Consider the following 27436-nt stretch of genomic DNA (forward strand, 5'->3'; position numbering starts at 1 on the left):
CACTGCACTGTAAAACCATAACTTCACTGACTCACCTCGCTTCACTGATACAACAGTTCAAATAAGTCAAATAATTGCATTCTTATGCATACTTATAAACAGAACTACATTTAAACTAAACATTTCTAGTCTAAGGCCCTCTTACACGCTATTTTTAAATAATTTACAATTCAAACCAAGGAAGTAAACTCGTCAGGCTAGATAAATACATGTCACCTTAAAAAATTAAATGTTGAATGTCACCTTAATTTTAATTTTCATTTTATACACAACTCTTTAAATTATTCTTGAATCTCCTTAAGGAAGGACAGCCCTCAAAGACCGCTGCAGGTAGGTCATTCCAATCATTTATAGTTCTATTTAAAAATGAGAATTTACCTACATCCGTTTTCTGTTTCCTACATTTGATTTTAAAATCATGATCGTTCCTACCATAGTACGTTGGCTTTTCTAACCGAGCCGTTATGTCTACCCATGCTTTCTGACCTAGATGTGCTCTATACAATGATGTTATTCTAGTTTTCCTACGTCTGTTTTCCAAAGTTTCCCATTTAAGTTCTTTTATCGTATCGTTCCCATCTTCTCTTTTACCTTTAACAAATTTAGCTGCCCTATACTGGATTCTTTCTAAGGAATTTATCTGATATATTCTATAGGGATCCCAACACGTAGTTCCGTATTCCATTAACGGTCGCACTAATGTTAGATATGCTATTTCCCTCGATTTGGGGCTAGCCTTTCTCAAGATTCTCATAATAAAGTGAAGTGCCCTCCATGCTTTGCCTGTAATATTATCAACATGCTCTCCCCAAGAAAGTTTGGAGTTTAAATACACTCCTAGGTATTTACAACATTGTTCTTGCGGAATTACAACACCACTGAATTCGTAATTAAGACTAGTTTCCTCTCGGGTTTTACAAAATGTTATAGATTTACTTTTAGAACCATTTATTTTCATCCTATGCTTTAACGCCCAGTTGTAAATGTTATTCAAGTCTGTTTGAATAGCATCTACATCTGAATTATTTCTAATCTTTCTATAGATAATGCAGTCGTCTGCAAATAGCCTCACATTTGATGTAATATCCTGGCATAGGTCATTTACATATATTATAAAGAGTAATGGACCCAGAACGCTGCCCTGTGGCACCCCTGAACTTATATTTCCAATTTCCGATATTTCATGACCTACTCTAAATCTCTGGGTTCTACCTTTTAAGAATTCTTGGATCCATAGCACCACTCTTATCTATTCCTAGCCTACTTAACTTATCTATTAATATGTCATGTGGCACCAAATCAAATGCTTTCGAAAAGTCAATCACAACTGCATCGATTCTTCCGCCTCTATCTACCTCTTCAGCTAGATCCTGAACCAGCGACGTAATTTGACTATCACATGAGAAGCCTTCCCTAAATCCATGCTGGCGGTTGTAAAACCAGTCTTTCGCATTTAGAACATGACGAATATAATCCGATATCAAATGCTCCATGACTTTACATACGACAGATGTAAGGCTAATCGGTCTGTAGTTTCCGACATCTAATTTATTTCCACCTTTATGTATGGGTACCACTATAGCTGATTTCCAGTCACATGGAATAGCTGCATTGTTTATGGAAACATGAAATATACGCATTAAGTATGGAATTATGGCCTCGGAACCTAATTTAAGAATCTCTGTAGCAATACTATCTGGTCCTCGAGACTTCCGATTTTTTAATTTCGTTATTCTCTCTCTAACCCCTTTGGAAGTTATTTTGAAAGTCGAATTTGGTTCACATTCACGGTCTGTGACACAACCACTCCTATCAGCGGGATTATTATTATTATTACTATTATTATTATTATTATTATTATTATTATTATTATTATTATTATTGAAAACCGAAATGAAATAGGAATTTAATAAGTCGGCCTTTTTTTTGTCATCAGTTATACTTTCTCCGTTCTGATTTCGTAAAAGCACTACTCCTTCATTTTTCCCTTTTCTCCTGCGTACATAATTATAAAACTGTCTCCAATTGTTACTTTCATCTTCTTTTAAAATAGTTTTTAGAAAATTTTCCTGAGCTAACCTTTTTTCACACTCAAGTTTCCTAATTAATTCGATATATTTTTCCCAATGCTCATGGCTCCGTTTACGTTTGCTAAATGCGCGCCTTGTCTTTTTCTTTAAGTAGCGAATATAATTAGTGTAATATTCTGGGTCCGGATTTTTCTTAATTATTTTAGAAGGTACACATTTTACTAATGCCTCGAAAATTATACACTTAAATTTATGCCACACATTTTCCATATTTCCTTCAGTCCTTAGAAAGTCATCATGCTTTTGTCGTAGGAACGTTTGTAATTCATGGACATCGGTTTTGTTAAAATTCCAGACAGACACTGGACTTGACCTCGGATTTACTGTGTTTTCCCAGAAGATTTCTAATAAGGCGCTATTGTGATCACTTATTTTATGAAGACTTTCAGAGTTGACAAAGAGAGAGACAGGTCTTAGTAGGTAAACATCTAAGAGGGCATTGTCACGCGTCGGACCATTTACTACCTGCGTGAAATCTTTACGCCAGATCAATTCATTAACAAGGGTCTGTGCATCTGAATTTGTACCTGAAATCCCGTTCCAGTTAATTTTCGGGAGGTTTAGATCTCCAGCAATTACTACGTTTCGGTCTTCTGATACTGTATTAAGATATTCATTTAGTTTGTGCAAAGTTAAATTGTTTAATTCACTGGGTGGTCTGTAGCATGCTATTACATCTAAGGTTTCCCGCCCATTTCTTATCTGAACATTCAATATTTCAACTTCCTCATGTATCCACAGAAGATTGCTACTTATTTCTATCTTAGTACAAACGAAAACTCCCCCTCCCTTTTCACTTCTATCCTTTCTGAAGACTCTATAATCCGACCTAAAAATTTCCGAGTCATTTATGTCTTCCCTAAGCCATGATTCCGTCCCAATTATTACATCTGGATTATAAACATCGACCAAGTTCCAAAACGGAATAAGTTTATTTCTAATACTTCGGCAATTAACCTGCAGTAGTCTTAGTAGGCCTGTCCTTACTTGAACATTCTGAATCCCCGTGGCACCTCGCCGTCACTGCAGGTCTACGCTGCCCGCGGATAGGTCTTCGACCGCACCGCCCGCTGGTAGTCCCTCGACCCCTCCACCCGCTGGTAGACTCACACCCCCGCTGACCGCCGGTAGTCCCACGCCCCCGCCGTCGGCTGATGGTCCTTCGGTGCCGCTGCCAGCTGATGGATCCTCGATCCCGCCGCGCCATGTTGTAGTAACTACCCGCGCGAAGAGGGATCCCATGTCTGCAGCCCCCCTCCGATTTAGGTGGATTCCGTCTCTTCCGAAGCATCTGTCGTCTATCCAGGAATTTGGATCGACGAAACGCGCACCAAGACACTCCGCTACCCACTCGAAAGCTTTATTCACACGACCCACTTTTCTCCAGTTCACATCCCTCCGTCTGACGATTCCACTGATGACAATCCCAGCTGCCGGATATTTCTTCTTCGTTTCCATCACCAAGTCATATACATCTGCCATGATATAATCAACACCTCTTCGCAAATCGTTTGTTCCTACGTGAAGGACGATGTTTTTCGGGTCCCCTCGTTCCTGATTTTCGATCACGCTTTTCATTTCTTTCACTTTAAAATGATCGTGTAAATCTGTGTATACAGATAGTAACAATAATATTTTACATACGATTGGGAAGGTTTAGAGCTACAATGATAGTACTGGAAGAAAAAGAAACAATTTAAGACCATATTAACTAGCATAACTCAAAACCATAAAAAATTGAGTTACAATGTTAGTATTTGGGAGGGTCGAATTCGTTGATGAAGCATGTCAATACATTCCTCGGATGATGATGGTTATGATGATAGTATTAATGAAATAACTATTTCTATTGTTATTATCATTATTATAGTATTTGCATTCCTTGAATATACCCGTTACATTTTCTCCTCTAAGTTCCTTATTCGATAGATTTTTTTCAAAATTAATGAATTATCTTGGTTGGTAAATATGACTGTATCCTGGGAAAACATTATCATAAAATTATAATATCTGAAACTGGAGTACTTAAAGCAAAACAGTAGTTGTAATGAAAATTATATTTTAATATCTTAGTTTTTTTAGAATAATGATTAAGCAAATATAATTATCAAATATAATCTACATTCCTACATCATTGATATATTACGACAATGTCTCTGAAAATATTAAAACAATGGGCTTGAAACTTCTGAATAGGCTACATATGACAACATATTTAGTAGTAGACTATATCAGTCAGTTTAAAGTTTCTTGGTAACAAAACAATAATTTAATTACATGATTAATTTTCTTTCATGTAGGCTACTTTGTATAAGTTTCCTTTCATTATTTACACATATTGGCATATTTATCCATACAAATACAATTACCTGTCATTTAATTCTTCCCCAGTTACTGACGTATGCTATGGAAAATTTCGTAGACAAGCATTGTACCTTTTGAGATATCACCATCATTATCATCGTGTAGATTCCAAAGCGTTAGGCCACAAATTGGCCCGTTCCGGCCTCATATTAGAGGTCGAGAAGTCTCTTCAGTGGTCTTCCAGAGTTTCTTGTACCCGCCGGAGTGTAATTTTTAGTAATCTAAGATGCCTGTTCGGGGGAATGCTATTGATACGTTGTATGTTTAAAATTTGTTCAAAGGCTGATGTCATTCTCAATTCTTCCAAATTTTCTTTATTCGTTTTGTAGTCGTTCCATTTGTCACTAGCTGTTCTTATTAAATACCGGCATTTCATTTCTACCGCAGTTACTTTTGATTTATCTTTTTGCCTTAATTGTCCAATTTTCACAACCGTATAGTAAAGTCGGAAGAGCCAATACCTTATACAATCTTATCCGAGTTTTAGTTAAATTTTGCTTTGATTTAAACATCAGTAAATTGTTAATGACACTAGTAACCTTTATGGAATTGTTTAATTTATGATTAATATTAAATTCAGTTTCATATGAAACAATATTACCTAAGTATTTAAACTGATATACCAGTTCGATAATTTCGTTATTTATGACAATTTTTTTCCTATCAGGACAGACCTGAAATAAAGATAAATGTACCTAAAGTATAAAACAAAAAAATGTATAGTTTTGAAAAGACAAGCTCTTAAACGTGGCGTGGCACTTAAAGATCCCTCGAACGCGGTCATTTAAAAGCCAATCAGGGTAATTTAAAATGTTCATGCATAGTCCATATAAAACCGTTCAGAATTTAATAGAGAATATGATATGAAAATAAAAAATTAAACGATTTCCTGATCACATTTAACATCTGAGCTTGTTTCCACAACTTTCGAAAATAGTCCTCTACCATCTTAGATATATATATATATATATATATATATATATATATATACAGAATGTTTCCGAGGTGTTGTTACTAACTTTCAGGGATTATGGCAAAGGGCACATGTATCAATTTGAGATAAGAAACTCTGGTCCGGAAATGATCGAGTCGGAAGTTACAAGCAAAAATAGTTGTGTGGAAATGAAATAATTTTATTCCTCTGTGCATCTTATTTATGTGTATTTATCTGTACATCTTACACATACTGCATTCATCTGACGTTGTTTACGTTGTCTACTTACAGTATTCCATTCAATGCGCTGTCTGAGGGATGGGGACAGGAATCTACACTAAAGCAATGCAGATAGCTTAATGTGTAACGGACATGGTCGGTCCTGATATGCACGTCTGTAGACAGCAGTGTCCAGTCGATCAGCCCTAGTGAAATGGAGGAGTACACGAGAGCGGAATAAACAGACTTGATTTTCGAATACGGATGAGCCAATGGGAACAGTAGACAAGCTCACAGATTGTATCGGGACAAGTACTCACGTAGGAGATATCCGGCCCATAACAATTTTCCACGACTGTTCTAAAGGTTAAGGAAAGGAGGGCACGTGGTGCCAAATTCAAGTCCATTTCCACACAATTATTTTTGCTTATAACTTTCGACTCAGTCATTGCCTGACCACAGTTCCTTATCTCAAATTGATACATGTGCCCTTCGCCATCATCCCTGAAAGTTTGTAACACCACCTCGGAAACACCCTGTGTGTATATATATATATATATATATATATATATATATATATATATATATATATCACGTATTCACATAAAACTAATCCACAGGCAGTTACAAATTAATTAAGTTCAGATCTTCCTCCTTGTCAGTCTCCAACAATAAAAGTTTATGTTCTCTATTTACAGTAAATATAATTTCAGCGGAAAATGCTCTACTTATAAAAAATGTACACAAATTTATATCATATTCATCTTGGCTGTCACCGCAAAATGAAAATTAAATTTTACCATGTAGACCTATATACGATACATTTCTGAGATCGAATCATTCCCTCCGCATATAGTCTGCATTTTTAAAGAATATAAATTTGATGTCCCTGATTACTTCCTATTACCCTGTTTTCGACAACATTCATTTTGAACGGTGATTTGTCGGCATTGAAGTTTTTTCTAGGATCTTTGATTTCAGCAGAGAATTGCCCTCAACATGATTTCGATTCTCAATAATATGACAACAATTCGAATGTTAAAGTATTAATTGTGAAATATAAACGTAAGATGTGGTGAAATAGTTTATTAATTCTCAAATATACAGAGTGATTCAAAATGTTGCGCACAAACTTAAGGAGCTTATAGAGGGGTCGAAATACAACTTTAGAATAGGAACTTATTCTTTAGGAAGTAATCCTGGGTCAGTACAAGCCTGGGAAGATCAGGAGCTACATAATGGACAATAATTACATGTACATTAAGCAAAGATAATGGTAACTCAAATTTTCTTCTTTTTTTTTTTTAAGTTGTTCAAATTGGCAACCACATTCAATACAGGCATAACATCTTCGTAGGAAATTCTGGCACACTCAACCAAATACATCACGTATCTCACGAACCTCATCAGATGCTGCAAGTATCCTGACAGGAAGTGTTTCTTGGCCGGGAGCTGGTGTCTCCTATATGGGCTTTTGATATGCCCCAGAAGAAGAAGTCAAGACGTGCCAGATCAGGGGAGCGGGGTGGCCATCAATTGGACCTTCCCTTCCGATCCAACGCCCGGAATAAGTAATGTAGTATGTCACGTACTTGAAGAGAAACGTGTGCAGATGCTTTCTCTAGTTGCATCCACATCTGACGACGCATGATAAATGAAGCATTCTCTAACAGTTCTGGAAGAACGTCTCGTATGAAGACCTTGTACCTCAGCCCATTCAAACGTGGTGGCAGATCACTTCATACTATATCGAACCAAGTGCCTCATTGTAAAGTAAGTTTACATCTGTCATGTAGTTCCTTAAATTCACAAGAATGCATTGACTCAGGATTAGTTCCTGGACCATAAGCCCCTATTCTAAAGTTGTATTTTGACCCCTCTATAAGCTTCTTAAGTTTGTGCGCTACCTATTTAATCACCTTGTATGTTTGTAGTAGGCCTAAATGTATTGTAAATCACTGCAAATATATCATTTTTAGTAATTTTATTGCATTAAGTAGCCTATATTAGATTAACGAGCACTTTTCCAATAGTAGACCTATGTGTCTGTGTTTAGAATTTATTTTTCTGGCTCACAGTGATTTTAAAACATATATTCAAATGTTTACTTCCAGTTCAATGCCCCTACTGCACTTGTGATAGTACCTCACGACCTTCAGCGATAGGCGAGCAAATTAGCTTATCGCACTTTTCGGTCATATCTCGTTACGTAAGATAAGGACTCTTACAAGCAGAAGAAACTTATTTCACTGTAGTACTTTTCTTATAATGGTAAAGACATACTGAACAATTTGAAGTCATGTTTTAATCAGAAGAATATAATAAAATAAAATGTGTATGTAACAGTGCAATTTCATCCTGTAGTTTAACCTGAGTTGCATCTGGTCAAAGAAGTTTATAAATATAATAAATATGAATTATAACAAAAATAAAATGCTAACTTGTCTAATAAGGAGTCTGAATGGGCAACACTTGGAATATTCTAGGAAACTTATAAATTAATTAGAGCAGAAATTCCGGAGGAAAGATTAGATCTTAACATTACAGAATGTCGTGAAACAACGACGACAAACTTCAAGATGTTCTAAATTGCAGCATTTCGGGTACTTAGGTTTAGGCAGTGTGTTCATTGTGGCATTAAGATATATAGCATAAGATTTCGATCGTCTTACTTTATGGCCTTCAATGTTGAAACACTTTGTCAGTTTGGATAAACACTGACATTCCTTTAATTTTGTACATCATTTAATTATCTTCTTTTTCATTCATTTTTCACTGAAAAAGGATATATATGGAAACTTATTGTAATTGGAGGCTTGATAGCAAAAGCCGTACAAGTCCAAAAATTCCAATTTTGAGCATAGTACAGTTTTCTTCACTTCATTTCAAGCGGCATCTATTGACATAACAAGTTTCTACAAAAACCGGATTTCTGCCATTAAAATGAGTGTTTGAAAATGTAGCGTTTCTGTAAAAAGCGGATTAGTCCAACGTCTTTCTAGCAAAAGACAGACAAGACACAGATTTAACAAGTTCTTGTTAGAAAACATAATGAAGTTGGCATTAATGTTGTCTTCTTTTATTACATCACCATATTAGCTGTTATTGTCGGTGTTATTGGTTAAGCATTTCGTTTTACAAATGAATGATCATCAAAATGAACCAGACCCAAAAAAAATATAAGTTATCAGACTGAGAAGAATGTTGAGGTGACAGAAGATGATAATAGAAATGTGTGTGATGTGTGAAAACAGCTATACTAGTAGTAATAATTCTTTTTGATTCAGTATAATTTATTGAGTTGTTATTAGAATAATTATTTTTCGGTACTTTATATACCTGACGTGCAAAGAATTCAAAGACTGAAGGACACAAATTTAGAAAGAGAAAAATATAAACGTAACAATATTGTTTTTCTTGTTCAGGAAATCATTCCACCATCAAGTTTTTAGTTTAATAAAACAATTATAAAGTGTTTATTTATACGCTCATACAGTTGACAATATGAATGAAACATGACTTCATATCGACTACTTTTTCTCAATTAATATGTGTACATATAACATTTTCTGCCTCGTTCAAGAAATCATATAAAACAGAACAGTGAAACTTTGGTAAAAAGTTGTTACATGTATGAGATACCTGTATAAAATATAACAGATTTTTTTGTTGTATGGGAAACGTAAGGGACATTTTTTTTCGTTTTACTGAAAAATTAATATTTTGGACTTACCCGGTTTTGTTATGAACCCTTCAATTACTTCCAACTACATTGCAAACTTTACAATAATATTGCATGTCTCTCACTCTGAAAACCTCTGCTGAAGATAACGAAGATCGTAGATTTCAATAAAAGTGTTTCCAATGTATTCCCTCAGGAAATATGCTGTGATTTCCAACACAGTGAATATAATTTATTATGTTATTTCTCATGAAGAGAGGTCCAAAAAAATAATTTCTAAGGTCTATATATTTTTATTTATTTTTTCTTAAAATTATCGAAGTCTGTCGTCGTTCTTATGCTATATTTCGTATATAAGTCTAAGTTATATTTGGTTCTCTATCACTTTATGAAAATTATCTCCATGTTAAAAATTTTCGTAATTACTATTCTGTTAACTCACCGGTGTTGTATTTTTACAACCTGTACATATGTTTAATCCATAATCTTCTCTCAGCCTATGTTTTGAGACAACAGGTCAATTTATTGTATATAATGCACTCACAAAAAGTTTAATCAACATGCTGAAATATCATAGTCACAATTTATTCAATAACCACTCACTTTCTCATTGTTTTGGTTCTATAAGAAAAGGCCCCTCTTCGTTGCTCAGTCTTCAGAATATTTATATTTAAGGCGGATGGAAGTGGATATCTATCATAGGCCTATAATACTGAGAAGGAAAATATGTTATGGGTTATAGTTGTTAACTGATTCCGTCATATATTCATGTTTAGGAAAAAAGGTAATTATTAGAAAATCAAAACTTGTTCACTTGCAGCTTCATTTTATATGTGCAAATAATTATTACATTTTCAAGTAAGAAGGAATTTTTTACTACAAATTTGGAAGAGAATTTTTCTGCCATTATTACTTCTGATTTAGAACTGGAGAAGTTTATTTCATTTTATTATCGTTTACTTCAATTGTTTGAATTAAAATTTATGTGACACAATTTTATAATATAATATGCCGATAAAATAGAAACGTTTGTTACGGTTCGAAGATTACACCGATATTTTAAATCACAAATCCTCTCGCTCCACAGATATTGATATAGTTTAGGAGCAATGTCTCACTTTCGGAACGGGTAAATGTGCATTCTTGTAAACGCAACTGCACTTGTTGTTTCTCAATGGCCAGGGCTCTCTTTTTCCTAGTATAAGACAGTGTTCCGCGATAATCGTCAGTCATTTGTGATGGACAACTTGAGATGAATCTCAATATGTACTGTAATTCTCCAGCAGTTGGCGAGACAGCATAATTCATACTGGTGTATACTGCACATGGTTTATATTCACATAAAATAATTCAATATTTCTCTTTTTTGTGACATATTTTCCCGAATTTAGCACATCAGAAAGAAATATTTTCCCGTTTTTTAGCACCTAAAAATCCGAGACTTAGTTATACAACATTTTGAGATTTTAAGCATATGTAATGTAAGAACGAAAGCGTTACATACTAAGAAATATTTTCTTCTATCCCAGATTAAGTTGTTGTGATTCTTTCATACAAAGCTCTTAGCAGTGAACTAGAGTTAGTTCAATAAAATTCCTAAAATGTTGCACATTAGTAGTAGATTTTTGTGACAGTGGCACATGAAATTATTAACATTTTTTGTGGGAAAAAAAGACGTTGAATTAGATTTCATCGAGACAATATCGTTCATACTAATTATCCACCATCACTTTACTATAATAGTTTTCTACAGGACTGTACCTTGCAGAGGCGTCATGTGTGACTCGTGACCTGAGAAAAGAATACAAAAGAGGAACATTTATGATAAACAAAAAATTGCTTTAAATACTAGCAATTACTTTGTTATTGTCTTCTCTATTTGAACATTGTGATAATGGTCAAAACGCAGCGATTAACACTGTCGGCTGTGGAGTAACGGTTAGTGTGTCTGACAGTGAAAAATAACGGGTCCACGTTGAAATTCTGGTTGGGACAAGTTACTCAGTTGAGGTTTTTCCGGGGGTTTTTCTGAACTCATTAAGAGCAAATGCTGTGTAACTTTCGGCGTTGGACCTTGGCTAATTTCGCTGGCATTGTCACCTTCATTTTATTCAGACGCTAGATAACCATAATAGTTGATAAAGCGTCGTAAAATAATTAATTAAAAATACTATCGTTGAGTTTCCATGTGTCCGGCATTATCCCTCATGCCGATTCCAATATTTTTGTGTCTAGCATCAGAGTTGAAAAGATACAACTTCTGTAGTTTAGAGGAGGACTGGGCACCAAGAGCGGGTTCTACTCTCTCACGCGGACCCATATGACTTCTCTTCAACCCCTTCCGTCCCCACCGAACACTGTGAAGAGCTGACGCCGTGACGGATGAATATTTAACGTCCCTGTTTAGAGTTTGGAATAGCTCCCGTTGCCCAGGACTGGCCTTTAGAATGATCTTCAATAGAGAAAAGAAAGTTCAAATTCCTACTCCAAATTTTAGCTTGACTTTCTTCAAAAGGTACGTAAAACTAGACATCCTACCTCTTAGGCTTACGGTGTATAAAAATTGATAAAGAGGACTTCTGACAAAATTGGCTTCTGACATCCAGCTCATGTCATAATTCAAATATGTTAGTTAACATCCTGCCGTAGTCCACAATCTGTCTTTCTCGCTCTTATTTATCGCCATTCGAAATCCCAGGTGACGGAGTTGACTTTTAAGCAGTGTATTCATGAAGCGATGCTGCCACGCGCGGCAGCCTCGATTATTGTTTGCCTCGCAGTTTTGTTTTACTTTTGGTAGCTAGGAAAAACGCGAAGTAGCGTGAGTGAGCCACTAGTTATTGCTTGGCAATTGAGGCAGTTAACATCGAGTTGCGTGATGACATCTTTATGAACGAGACATCCCTGATCGCATCCAAAAACCGACTGGAGTTGGCTCACGGGTAAGACAGTCCGCACCCTTGCGAGGTCGCCGCGCAATATTGTGAGGCAAGCCATCCACTGACATGAGCGAAGTAAGCATCATGAGACGGTTTTGGGAGGCAATCTTGTTTCGTTGATACTCGCCTTAGGATGGCAGTAGTCTCCTAATCTATGAAACTTTCAAAGAGGAATTCCCATTGAGCCTTTCTCCAAGATGATGGTGCATAACTAGTTATAAGACTTATGAATTGTGAAGGATAGATGGAGTGGACAACGAAACATGACTACAAAATCTACTTCAACCAAATTTATTCACCAAAATATATTATCATTTTTAAACTTTCAGGAATATCAACTTAGACTTGTACCAATGAAAGCCGAATGCTCTAGCACTTCGAGTAATGTTACGAATATATTCAATTTATTTTGAAAAATGTTTAATTTTTTCATTAAAATATGAATAAATAGACCTAAAGTAATTATCAATTTTAACTCTATAATTCATGAAGATCCACTTCGAATTTATTATTCTTTCTGCAAGTTGACAAGTTTAAAATTTCATTATAAAGTATTGCAAATAACTACATAGGCAATGCAATATGTTAGTTTGGCCCTTTAATTTCTTTCGTGAAGCAATAAAAACTAAATAAATTCCAGGCAGTTCATTGTAGAGACACCCTGTTCAGCGACAACGGAATCAATCAACACTGGACAATATCGTTTTATTTGTTAGAATTACTACTACAGAGTTTCGAGTAGGTTTTGCACTAACAGGGGCGGCGGTTCAACTTTAATATTTCGTGTAGCTGTCTGGGGCCTTTGACTCCTCGACGTACTTCTTCGACCTCTTCCCCTGCTGTTACTCGCTGTCGACGTCCCGCTTCTCGTCTGCCTGGATTTGTTGGAATCCTGCTCCCTGTGGTCTGCCATGCTTGGAACAGTTGGTGGTCCCATGTTTTGCTTAGAGTGAGAAAAAAGTTTTTCCTCGTGTTCTGACGTCACTGGACCCAGATTGTTGTAATAGTTGTTATCAGCATGTATTATGATTCCTCCTACTAGATGATTCGTGTTACGGTTTCTAGACGAATGCACCCTGTGGACAAACAAACAAAAAACCAAATTTATGAATTTATACTATATTATCCACTTCTAATGCTATATCTGTAATAAAAAATATTAGGATATAACAAGAGAACAAGAGAAGTAGTGTTTTCAAAGAAAATGGGGAAAAATGTTTTAATGAATGTTCACAAACTATTTAGGCCATTCTATTAAAGTTCCCATGTTACGTTACGTCAACTACGGGAATGTTCATTTCTTGAATAATGTGTCGCGTTTTCCCGAAATAGGTCTTCGGGAAATAGTTTTGTCCCAGCTACTGAAAAAACAAAATTGGGATTATCGACTGATATGTTGTTATGAACATCAGTCTAATCACTGTTGGTGACATTGGAATCGCTACATTGGCAAAATTGAAGGTGACATTGAAAGTAGGCCTATACAATGTTCTTAAAACAGTTCATGAAGCAAATTACTGTCAGATCAAACACTGTTGAATCTCACTTGTTTCATATAATTGTGAAAAATAGCCTGAATTCCAAAGAAGATAGTGAATCAAAGGTAGTTCTTAAATCAAACATTTAGATGAAGTGTGAGTGGGTCTGTTCGAAAGTGTTTATGAAAACCTCTTAAATATAAAAATGTTTACCCCTGGTACTTAAATGCAAATGTTAAAAGATTGTTCTCCTGCATGAAACCCACGTAGATTGCTGAGAAAACAAGTTACATACAAAGACAGTAAAATCAATATTCATTGTCAAATCACTTTTCAATGAGGGCTGTGCTGTATTTAATTATTTATTACTTCTAAACAAACAATTCTTACAAGGAATCCATTCTTCAGAAAATATTGTACGAGTGATTCTGATTTATAACAGCAGATTCCTAAGCGAACCTATTTTGTAAGGAACACATTTTCAATTAATTTTGTTTAATTTATCCTTTAAAATTTTCGCTTTAAATAATGGTATTTAATTTGATTCACTTGTATTATTTTAATCTGTTCCAAGACAACGTGGACAAGCGCGGTGGTAAATGTACACTGAAGCTTAATTATTTTAATCAGTGCTGAGTGTCCAGCATTTTTCTGTTTTTGGGGATCCTATTCTATTCAAGAAATAAATGAAGAACTACAAACATATAATCTATACTAATAATAAATCTGTAACCGAAATGTTTATGGTAATTTTCGCTTTTTTTTTTTTCAAAAATAATTGGTGTTAACATGTATAATTAACCACCCTGAGACCAAAAATAGAATTTTTTAATTTTTGTTTGTGTGTCTGTCTCTCTGGAAGTATGTTACCTTTTCACGCTATAATGGCTGAACCGATTTATATGAAAATTTTAATGTGAATTAACCCTTAAATAGTCGCATGAGGGTCAAATTGATCCATGGGTATTTAAATTTAGCTTTATTTCCATTATTAAGTTGACTGTATTGTTCTTTATTTCCATACCTTCCTAAAACAAGGATACTTTTCGGTCATTGTTATTGTTGTTGGTCTAACAGTTGTTGATTTGTCACTGGGTCAGACTGACCTCCACGCGACTATTAGTGTAATTTTTTGTTGGAGATCAGATTTTCAGCTGAGAGAGTTCCGAAGCCTTCATCTGCATACTTATGAGTTGAGAATGTGTTCATTTTATGTCCTTTTGTTTCTTTCTATATTTAATAAATTATTAATTTAATTTATACATTATATTGAATAGGCCTAATTCATGTAACCCGAGTTTCTTTCACATGAAAAATGTAACGAATTACATCAGTGCCTAAGTCATATTTATTCAAAACAGCCCTCACACTACAAATCTTAGGATGTACAGTATTTCTTTTAGAGAAATTGGCTATGAATTGGCCAGACAAAAAATATAGAAGGGAGCAATGAGTAGCCTCATTCCAAGACATCTTCGACCTAGTGCTACTAAAATTGCTAAAATCGACCCCCCCCCCACAGGCGAGAGAAATAGAGGAGAATCCTCGACGTGCAAGATGTAGTGTTTTTCCGAGAAACGAAGACAATAAAACAAGCAATTTTTGTATCGCATCCATGAAGATTATGTGTAAAGGCCATATGAAACATGTATGCACAGAGTGTCTAGAAGATAGGAAAAATGACGAATATGTGTGAATTCCTTCGCAAGGGTTATTACTCTTTAATTTTATTAAGTTTTGATTACCTTGTTTGGACTATACTACCTTAATAATTTATGTAATAAAATTCATGTTTTATTCGATTAACATCCATGAACAGTTTCAGGGTTTGCAATTGCGTTATTTTCTGTGCAATTCCACTCAATTTTTTTGTGTTTTTTTTTAGAGTAGAAATATTTAACACACTTATAAATTATTACTATGAGTAAAGTGATTAAAAAAAGTAAGAGTTTTAATTTTTTCGATTTTCTTTAGGGATTAAAACAAGTCACTCGCGACTGTGTCCATTTGTTTCACGCGACCGCTTAAGGGTTAAGTACATTCTAACTTAGATATTAGGCTATATAGCATTCAAAATACTTTATTTAAGAGGGTGGTTATAAGGGGGCCTGAATTAAATAAATCGACATATCTCTCTTATTATTGATTTTATGAAAATGTTACATAGCACAAGTTTCTTCAAATACGATTTCCGATAAGTTTTATTGTATGTAACATTTTGATAGCACTGATATTTGATGAAATAAACGAGTTTTAAAATTACAATGCGTTTTATCAGCGCCGCCTCAGACTAATAGGCTATAATGAAATGAAAACAAATGACTTCATCTATAAGGGGCCTTGCACAACAATAAAAGGAAGCTATTTTAACACTACTTTATACGGATGTAATTGTGTGATGGGATTATAATAAAATTATAAATGTTTATAGATATTAACATACAGAAAATGTTTGTGTGTTTGTATGAAGTAACCTCAGAAGCTACTTAACCGATTTGTATAACTATTATTTCACTATAGGAATGTGTGGTTTCTCTAGATGGACCTAATGCTGTATGTTATTACGGTAACTCCTGAATGAATCGAGGACAGGTAAGATTAAAACAGATTCTTACGCACAGAAAACTTCAAATATAAACAATATTATATTGATTGATTATTTAAACTTTATTTTGTCAACACAAAATACTCTAATTTTATACACTTCAGTTTCTTTTTGCCCACAGGACATAATAGTAATTTTAAGAGTTTTGTTGTAAAGATGGGTATTTTGCCAGGACCAAAAATACAGTACGTATAGATTGGACATTAATATTTTACCGTTGAGCTCACTGGAGCTGAGTTATTTTACAAAGTGTCACGAAATATTGTTCCGGCGCTCATAATTTATCCATATTCATTTGCTGTGTTTCTTAAAATAATATTTATGTACTAAATTTATTTTCATCTCAGAGAATTAACGAATAACGAGAGTGTATTGGTTTAGTATCCAGTAATTGTAGTACGTTAGCTTAGCATTCCATTATTTTATAATCCAAATATTAACTATGCTCATTTGAATTCTGTTAAAATAAATAAATTGAATAAACTATGTTATAAATGCAATGCAAAAAAATGGGGTAATGAGCCAAACGGATTATGTTACGCTGTTGTAAAAGTTGTTCCTACTGATATTATAGAGCCCCGCAACCAAATAAAACTTCCTTATCGGAGTTCATCCGTACTCAACACAATTTTTAAATAATATAAGATAGTACAAAACCTTAATTCAAGTGACATCGTTTGGTGCAAAAGAAATACATCAATTCATTTCTACGCCACTATTTAAAGTTCAAGCATAGGCTTATATAATTGGAAGTCTTCTTCCAGCTGAGAGTGAAAGCCTTCAGTTCTGAAAAGTATATTTTATTTCAGACGCTGACCAATTGTATATTAGGTAAAACATAGTATCAATCTTAAAAGCAGAATTAACCGAACAACTACAGAAAGTATTGCACGATAATAACAGTTAAATTCGTAGTTTTAAATACAACTTTCGGGAAATGATTCACGAGCAAACAACTTACTACATACAAAAAGCTACTATGCACTAAGTAATTACAAAATAGTATTAAGATTTACGTCAATATTTATTTCTAACAAGTGCAGCAAAGCTGATATGCCTAGTACAGAATAATATAGTAGGCTAAGTATCACTTTTTGTGAACATACACTGGCAACCTTGCCACTGTTGCACCATATTCACCACGATAAATAACACAGAGTTGCGAAATTAAATTTTGGTTCAAGACTTTTAATATCGAAGGTTGATTTTGATTAATTTGTTGGCTTCTGTTGAACGATTTGAAATCAGATTTTCCCTATCACGTATGAAAACAATTTTAAAACGATTTGAAGAGCTGCTATATTTATAGCTCCATTCATGCAATATTAACACAAAAATCAACTAATCTTTGAAAATGTCAACGCAGTAACCAAAATCAAACAGCGCTATCTTGTTCATATTCACAATTTAGGTTCAACTCATTCCAAGTCTCATGCAGACACTTCATTTTTCAATACCGCTTCCTCTTCATCTGGAAGTTCTGTCTTCGAGATTGTTTTCTACTGTATGTTGCAGCTCCACATTGTCTCTCTTCATAGGCCAACAGTAGTCAGCCATCATCACTTTATCTCACCTGCCTTGATAACGCTTTTCTATTTATTTCATGTGTTGATAAACCCTTTCTTCGTTTTCTTCCCTGCAATCTTCAAGATAATTAGGGAAGAAATGAAGATGGCAAAGAAGGAAATGGACTTTAATGATCATATTGCATCCTAAAAATCGTTTCATACATATCAACATATTTTATGCAATGTTTTTTTTTTAAATCTGGGTGTTTCCTATTCTCCAAAAAATTGCATGATAAAATAGTAATTACTGTGACTTTTGGAAAATCGTTGCATTTTGAATAGCATTTATTACATTTCCTGAGAAACAAATCGTATCCCAAGACGCCATGGAATGCAAAGAAGGATGGATTCTTCTTCAGGGTAAATCTCGTATTCCATTGGACGCATTGGATAGCTAGGTTAGGAGATTTTAGCACATACCTCTGATAGCCCTCTTATATCGTATGTGGTTTCCCACGAAATTCGCCATAGGCTAGAGGAATAAAATTCGACGACAACACTGCGTAACAAATTTTAACTTTTTTTTTTTTTTTTTTTGCTCTGGGCATGTGATACATGTTTTCTGTATAATTTGAACCTCCTGAATACGAATATGACAGTAAAAACAGTTATTCGTTACGGTTTTTGATAAATTTTCGAATTCATATCTATTCAATATACTGCTTTATTTAATAACAATAAGGTTAAAAACCCACTGTTCAGACGATTACACTTTTTCTTTTTCTGCACTTTATTTTATACTGAGCATCAGATACAGTTGTCAAAAGAAAAAGTGGCCGCTCTCCAGAAGCAAAGTTCCCTTCGGGTATCTGCGCTACAGTTCGGAGAGAGGCGATGTTACATGTTGTTGTATGAAGTTGCCTGATATCTATAGTTATAATATTAAAGTATATCGTGTTATTTGATAGCGTAATTGTAGAGTTCTGGCCTCTTGATCATGAGGTCCTGCGTTCGAATACAACCTCGTGCTCTTTATGTTATTTTTTTGTTTTGTTTTTAAGAAAGAGATACAAAATATATATAATTGCTCCTATCCCTTTTATGATTATTTTAGTAATTAACATCAGGGTCATGAATGTATTATGCCATGCCTTTATCATTACTTATTACGACATTATGGCTGCAAATGGAAAGAAAAGAAGATTTTATTCTCAACAAAAATATCTTTCGTGGCATAAACAAAAGAAATTTGCTGGCGTCTGCCTTAGAACATTCAAACAATTAATCGTTCAAAAAACAAAGCAAAAAGCTACGATTCAATATATTTATTCTATCTTTCCTACATCTCGATCACATCTTGCATTATATTATTTTTACGACGCTTTATCAACATCTTGGTTATTTAGTGTCTGAATGACGTGAAGGTAATAATGCCGGTGAAATGAGTACGGGGTCCAGCACCGAAAGTTACCCAGAATTCTTGCAGTCGAGTGGGCATGGAATCGACTAGAGTCTTTTCAAATAACTACTATTCTCAGCCACGACATGCCAAGCATCCTGGACATACATAAGCGTTCTGCCCATGGGCAGGTCTTTCACTGCAAACCCAGCATTCTCCAATCTTTCCTATTTTCTGCCTTCCTCTTAGTCTCCGCACATGATCCACATATCTTAATGTCGTCTATTATTTGATATCTTCTTCTTCCTCGAACTCTTCTCGCGTTCACCATTTCTTCCAGTGCATCCCTCAATAGGCAGTTTCTTCTTAATCAGTGACCCAACCAATTCCTTTTGCTGTTTCTAATCAGTTTCACCATCATACTTTCTTTATCCACTTTTTGCAACACAACTACATTACTTACTCTGTCTATTCACTTCACACGTTCCATTTTTCTCCACATCCACATTTCAAGTGCTTCTATATGTTTCTCTTCATTTCATCGTAATGTCCATGTTTTTTCCCCATACAGTGCCATACAAAACACTTCACTAGTCTGTTCCTTAGGTCTTTTTTCCAGAGATCGCAGAAGATGATTCTTTTTCTGTTAAAAGCTTTCTTTGCTCATGTTTGCAGTTTTTCTTGAGAAGGATAAATGCGTTAACTTCCTGTTGCTTTCCGCACACCACTGTCTCTTTCGAATTTTAATAGATTCTAGGGGGCCCAAGCGTGGTGATGAAGAGAGTGGATTTGACTAATTGGGCCTTCCGGACTTCACCGAAATTCACCGCAATGGTTAAAAATTAGTTCTATCAGGGTTTTTGACCCGATCAGATACCAGGAAATCGCAATTAGCCTTTGTCCCCCGCATCCTGGACGAACTTCTACAAATCATCAGAAAATCTTGGAGGGGAATTGGGCCAATTTTTCCGCAAATATTTCTTTACTTGTGCCCTCGTAGTTCAGACGGAAGAACGTCGGAATTTTGATGTAAATGTCTCAGGTTCAATTCCTCGTCACTCCTTTTCACTTTATTTTGTTTCAAGATAATATAATGTAATAATGTAAAAAGAAAAAACTAACAACAGTATTATGCAACTGTATTGTTCCAAACCTAATATTAAATTTATGTTATTTATGTCGCTAAAGAACGATAACAGAATATAAATGATAACTTGAATATTATTTATATCGCTAACAACGATAACAGAATATAAATAACTTCAATATGTTTATACAGGATCACTAAAGAACGATAACATAATATAAATGATAAATATCGGTTTGTTTAATTAATATAAGATATTATATAATGTCTAATTAATTATTTAAATAAAATTACGTATTTTACAAAGAAAAAAATGGTTATTTATATTACAATAATTTCTAATATAAATTCAGAATATTTATATCGCCAGAGAACGATAACAGATTATTAATGGTAACTTGAATATTATTTATAACGCGAAAGAACGGTAACAGAATACGAATTATAATTTGAATATTATTTATATCTCTAAAGAACTATTAAAAAATAAAATGAAAACTCGAACAAGGCTCGAAATCACAGTCTTTCAATCATTAAGCGAGCACCCTACCGCTGGTCTACGAGACGCAGACACGAAATAATTCCATAGTTCCGGAACTGCTTCTACAAGGACATGCATCGTGTAACATCGCCGTGACCCGAAGTGGACTTAGAAAATTTTCGCTATTCACGAGTGCGGCCACTTTTTTTTTTTTTGACAACTGTACATCACGAGCTAAAGTCCAACAATAGTCTGCTAGTATACTGATAGTCCAATGTCCTTGGTATCTCTTTTACATAGTAGCTACAATTATGTAAAACACAAACGTAGTACACCATCATATTGTGATGGCCACGTGAGGTTCGAACTCACGACCAGCAGAAGGAAGTGCTAAGTCGGCCGTGTTTTGGGCGGGTTGCGCGCGCATCTGCTCCCTGTGGCATGTGCTGCGGAGAGAAGACAGGGGAAAGAACGACCGCGGAAGAGAGGAGAGGGGTCCGGATTGTTCGAGTGACGCTTGGAGATATCCAGATAATTCGAGAGAGCTATCTCTGGACAACCGTAGAAATTTCTCGTAACTATGGTTTAAGAAGAGACGCGAGTGAACTTGAGCAGTTTTATTCAGTCAGTCAGTAAGCCAGTGTTGTTACAGACAGATTTGGACAGCAAGCGAGTTAGTCTTGTGTAGCAGTGAAGCCAGCTTCGAGACCAGAGCGCGACTTGAGTTGTGTCCGTAACTGTGGAGCCTGAAGCCCGGAGTTCGAGTGCAGTGGACTGCAGTTGGGGGACCTGAGTTCGAAGTGCAGCGGATCGTCTCTGAAGGTCTGGGGTTCGAGATTCTGTGAACGCGAGTAACTGAGCTAGAAGAACAAGCCAAGACAAGCGAGCTGTGAACTGAGAACTGACAGTTCTGTGTTGTAAATAGTGCTTTGTGAATATTAGTTAAGATCAACAGTTCATTGTTGTTCGTAATAGTCCAAGTAAATTGTCATAGTCGTTTGTGGAGTGCAATAACGAACGCTGTGTTGCTCTGCGGAGAGAAAATCCCATTGTGGAGGGAGTGAAATTAAGTTGTAGAGAGTGAAGAGTTATTATTGAGATAATAAAATTATACTGTTGTTCAGTATAAAAATTTACAATATTAACATAGTTAAATAATAAGGCAGACACTTGTCAATGTTATATTAGGCGTATTTTCTACAGACAGAAAATAAAATGACTTTAAAATAGTGCAATTTTTCTTTAGCAAATAAAATAATGTCTTTATATTTTTCTTTGGCAGATAGTTGTGTTTCGAAGTCAAAGGAGTGGCTTTCAACCACCCAAATGCTGAGGACTAACTTACCGTGATGATAAGCATGAGTTCAAACGAACGAAAGACACTGCGTTAACTCATCCCAACTCTGAGACGTACTCGAAGTTAGAGGAGCACGACGCGCACTGGTAGTATAACGGCATACATTTCTCAGACCTATTTATTATATTGGAATTAGATTACTTTCACAGCTGTGACCTTTGGATGACAAATTTTCATTGTGGGGACTGACTCATATTTTTCTGTCGTCCCTAACGATTCTAATTTGTTTAAAAAATACCAATATATTATTATTATTATTATTATTATTATTATTATTATTATTATTATTATTATTATTCTCGTGACCAGAACATAGTACGAAATGGAATTATAATAAATTGGAAATTTATCCTTTGAAAAGGATTAAACGTTCAATTATCCTGGAACAAGAGTAACAAATATAAACGACATTCGGGAGGAAATTAAATGCTGAATAAATATGGGAAATGCCTGTCATTATTCGGTTCAGAATTTATTGTCATCCAGATTGCTCTCAAAAAACCTGAAAGTTACAATTTATAAAACAGTTAGGCCTATGTAACAGGTTGTGTGTATGTTTGTGAAGGCTAAGGAACAAAGGATAAGGATGTTCCAAAATAAGGTGCTTAGGAAAATATTTGGGGTTAAGAGGGATGAATTTACAGGAGAATGAAGAAACTTACAGCGTAGAACTGCACGCATTGTATTCTTCACCTGACATAATAAGAAATATTAAATCCAGACGTTTGAGTTGGGTATGGCATGTAGCACTTATGGGCGAATCCAGAAATGCATATATAGAGTGTTAGTTGTGGAGCCGGATGGAAAAATACCTATGGGGAAGCAGAAAAGTAGATGAGAGGATAATATTAAAATGTATTTGAGGGAGGTGGATATGATTGTAGAGACTGGATTAATCTTGCTCGTGATAGGGAACGATGACGGGCTTATGTGAGAACAGCAATGAATCTCCGGGTTCCTTAAAAGCCAATTGTAAGTAAGTATTATTATTTTATTATTATTATTATTATTATTATTATTATTATTATTATTATTATTATTATTATTATTATTACTCGTATAACATTTTATTATGCTCATATTTCATAAACATACAGAAAGATGCATAAAAGTTCATTATAGTGTTTGTAATACTACAGTCTTGCTTCCTCATTTTAACTAATGTTTCTATCAAGATTATTTAGACTACATGTTATTGAATTTTAGCTGCAACAGTATTTCCCCTGGACGAATAATCCTGTTTAAAATACGCCGTACAACAACATTACAAGTTGCCATTTTTAAACCAATCTCACCCTCTCTGAATAGAATATAACGCATGACACTCTAAACCCATTATTGGAACATCAATAATTGACTACATCAGAATGAGACGTCGAACGGTGTTTGACCTCGCGTCCACTTGAAAAGTCTATCTGGGTCGTTAACGAAGCGTCATCGAGGGGAGAGTTGGGGTGCAAACAGGTTTTTATGGACGAATTCTAACAAAGGAGTGGGGGTAGAATTTCGTTCGACGTTCATTACCAAGGTTATGCTAATATACTTTGCTTTTCAATCAAACGAGTAATACTGAATTCCGAAATGAGCGACGGATGGGCGAGTACGATGTTACAAAGTTATCCGCCTATTTTACACACAAACAGGCGCGGCTCTAATTCCCTTCCCCCCTTCCATTTAGAATACGCAGGAAACAATGCTTCCGTTATAAACAAAAAATTGTATATCTCCTGAATCAGATTACCCTCTGATATTAAACTCGGATTCCGAAATGAGAGACTATTGATTTGTAGTGCTACTATTACTTCATTGAATAATTATTTATCGATAGTATCCTATGCAAGCTAAATTAGCTTTACATATGCGACAACCAGGTTCAAATCCAAGCGAATCACAGAATATGAGGCGAGAAGATATAATATAAGTACAGTGTACTTTTATACTTCTCTAAGTGTTCTGTTAAATTTCTAAATGCCATGATTTTACTCTTTTCGGTTTCGGATAATTTTGAACTGTGTATCTTAACCCAAGCAACAGACTTCGATCCTTATAAAGTCATAAAAGGTTATGATCCATAATTAGACCACTATAAGTAAAGAAGTTAGTTTTCTTTAGAAATCCGCAATTTTTCAAATTTCTTTTCTTTTCCATACTCTTGAACAAAGTATATGACTAAGGGTGTCTGATTTAGATTTTTCTCTCAAATGCTTCTCAAGACATAACTGATAAGTAAAGTCCGTTGTTTGATCACATTTCATACATACGAGTTATAAAAGCAGTGACTACATGAATAGGGCTGTGGAAAGAGGAGGAAGGTATTTGCTTGTATATCATATATGCAGGTACAATCGGTTGACACAATTTATTGTATACAATTTTAAATAGTGTTTTAATTATTTTTATACTGCATGTACTACTTGTGTAGCATAGATTATTACAATAAAATACAAGCTAAATCCATTAGAAAAGCAAGATTATTATATGAAAATAAATATAAATAAAAAATCAGGAAACCATATGAAAATGTGTATTATATAAATTGAACTATTATTTATTTATTTTCTTATTTGCTTAATTATTTATACATTACTTCCTTATTTCCTTATTACCATTCTTATTTTCTTACTTGCAATTATTTATTTATTTATTTATTTATTTATTTATTATTTATTTATTCTATATATACAATATATGCCACCCGGCCGATCTATATTCTGTAAGTGAACATTCTGAATTATATAGAACTTATTGTCCAACCCACGTCATCAAATAAGATGAAACTTCGATATCCTCCCACACCACAGACGAGAGGAAAAAGTACTCAAATCAATGGAAATAACCTAGAGACACGAAGTGATCACTGTGAAGATTATATGTTTGCTTATAGTGCACAACACTTCATATCGAATAATTATTTATCAAAGCAACAGCTTTAGCATGGGTTCTGGATTCTGGGCCAACTCAAACCCCGAACTCCGCCCCTCTGAGTGCGAGACATATACTCGGTCAGTTATGATCTACAGTCATCAATAAAACAATTAAAATAGGTATCTGAGTCATAATGACATACAGTACTGTAATTTCCCATAACTATGGTCCAGGCACCCAACTATGGTCCAAAACGCATTATGTACTACTTAGTCCCCCAAGAGTTCGGTGTTTGCCATTTAAGGCGCCACTGTGATGGAATTATTTTCCCCATAGATGCTTCTATCTACCATTACACGTGGCAATGATACGGATGCTTAACAAGTTCAGTGTGCATCGTTCTATTGAATGTGTGAAGACACGAAATCATTCAGTTTGTGATTGTCTGTTTTATTAAGCTCTCCTCTGTTGAACTGGTACGTTATAGATATATGATTCTTTGTACAATTAAATCTGGCTATATAGTGTTTACTTTCACGTAATAATTAGACTGGCAGAGGTTAAGGACTCTGCGTGAAAAATGTTTAACCTCAAGGCTAGAAGTCAGTCCTCAACTATGTACCACAATTTTTCGTCGACCATAGTTGTATTTCATTTTGAAATATTTGTTTCAATAAAATATGATCAATGTGATTTTTTACTTCTGCAAATACGGTAAAGCAGTATATTCTAAAACACCATTTAACAATATAGTCAAGTAAACAAAGAAACAGGCTGTTCCAGAATCAATGGTACTAGCACGAATGATGATCCGGTAGAACGAAAACTTCAGTGTTGAAGGAAAACATCCGTCCATGTAAGTGACTATGAGAGCGACGAAATAGAATTGGATACAGATTATGATGTTTCCGCTGTTCTCTCCATATTTATAGACAGTGAGTCAGATATGGAAAAGAAGATGAAATCTGTTAAATTAATGCTAAAGGCACATAGTTATATGGCAGTTACTTATGAGGAGGAATTGTGGCTAGGGAAAGTTTTGGAAGTGAAGAACACTGGAGATGTTGTTTCATGTATAGTAAGAAGCGGCAATTACTGAGGTGGCGAGAAATGGAAGACATTTTATTCTATACAAAGGAAAACATAATAAAACAAATTGAAGACCCCAAATGCGTCTCGATAAATAGAGATCTAATTTCAATTTCAGATTTAAAAGAGAAATGGAGATTCAAAGGATCGAAATAAGCCTAATGAATGTAGTTCTCAATACGATAAATAAACATTATAAGTGAATATATTTGCATAATATGTTGCTAGGAATGTGTTTATTTTGATACCGTAATTTTGTTTTTTAATATACACTCACTTGCGAAAAACCGGGCCAATTACATTTTCTTAAAATTAAAAAAAAATGTAGGATTTTTTAATAGGTGTGCTGAGGTTCATTTAGTTATTTATTTATTTTGATATACGTAACAATGTGATACTGAATACGTAATAGCCAACAATGATCTGAAAAGAAGGTTCGTTCTTCTTGTAATATTGTCTGTAAACTTCTCGGACTCATTTCGACCTAAGCTGAAGATGTCTACAGACTGATAAGCTCTTTTGAGGCAGTATTGGAGTACTTCATTTTATATTAATGTCACTAAGTCCTACCGATTCAGCAAAAGTGGTTGCATTGATAGAAGGTGGGAATAGTCATCGTTATGTGGCTGCAGTTCTTGGGATTCCTCGACCGACCGTACAACGAGTGTACCATCGCTTTAGAGAGACAGGAGATTATTCCAGGAAACCCGGTTCAGGGAGAAAACGAGTAACTTCGGCTCGTGACGACCATTTTATTGCCCTAAATACATTAAGAAATCGCCATTCCACAGACATTGAGACCAGAAGAGCCTTCCAGAAAATAAGACAAGTTAATCTGAGTGAGAGAACTGTAAGAGGACGTGTGGATGAATGTGGGCTGATTCCAGAAGACCAGCTAAAGGCCCAGAATTGCTCCAGAAACATCATGTTGAACGATTACATTTTGCTCACAATCATGCTAATTGGAACCTGGGGGAGGGGGTGGCGACGAGTGCTCTTCACAGATGAATCGATATTTAGTTTACAGATGGACGTGAAAGAGTGTGGAGAAGAGAAGGAGAACGTTTTTCTTCATGTAACTTCAGTTCACGTGTCAGTTTCCAAGGTGGATCAGTAATGGTATGGGGTGGCATTTCGTATGAAGCTTACACAGAACTTGTTTTCATTAATGGAGGCGCTTTGGCTGCTCCAAGATACATCGAAGAAGGTCTAATTTAACATGTGGTATCATATGCCCCACTTATTGGTGGAAAGTTCCTGTTAATGCATGACAATGCTTGCCCTCATGCTACAAGAAACGTGGATGAGTTCCTTCACGACGTTGGATTGAATAAGATGA

The 27436-nt window shown here is 35.0% G+C and overlaps 1 protein-coding gene across 1 annotated transcript in view; it reads right to left on the reverse strand.

Annotated features, from left to right (window-relative positions):
* Window positions 1-9417: 9417 nt before the first annotated feature.
* The window catches only part of LOC138710217 (protein O-mannosyl-transferase TMTC1-like), a 1461941-nt gene continuing 1443922 nt past the window's right edge, over window positions 9418-27436 (reverse strand). Inside the window, exon 14 of the mRNA XM_069840877.1 lies at window positions 9418-13304. Coding sequence (XP_069696978.1) covers window positions 12953-13304 — 352 coding nt within the window. The 3' untranslated portion in view covers window positions 9418-12952. The remainder of the gene's footprint in view (window positions 13305-27436) is intronic.

This window comes from Periplaneta americana, chromosome 12, assembly GCF_040183065.1.
Source record: "Periplaneta americana isolate PAMFEO1 chromosome 12, P.americana_PAMFEO1_priV1, whole genome shotgun sequence".
Taxonomy (NCBI): Eukaryota; Metazoa; Arthropoda; class Insecta; order Blattodea; family Blattidae; genus Periplaneta; species Periplaneta americana.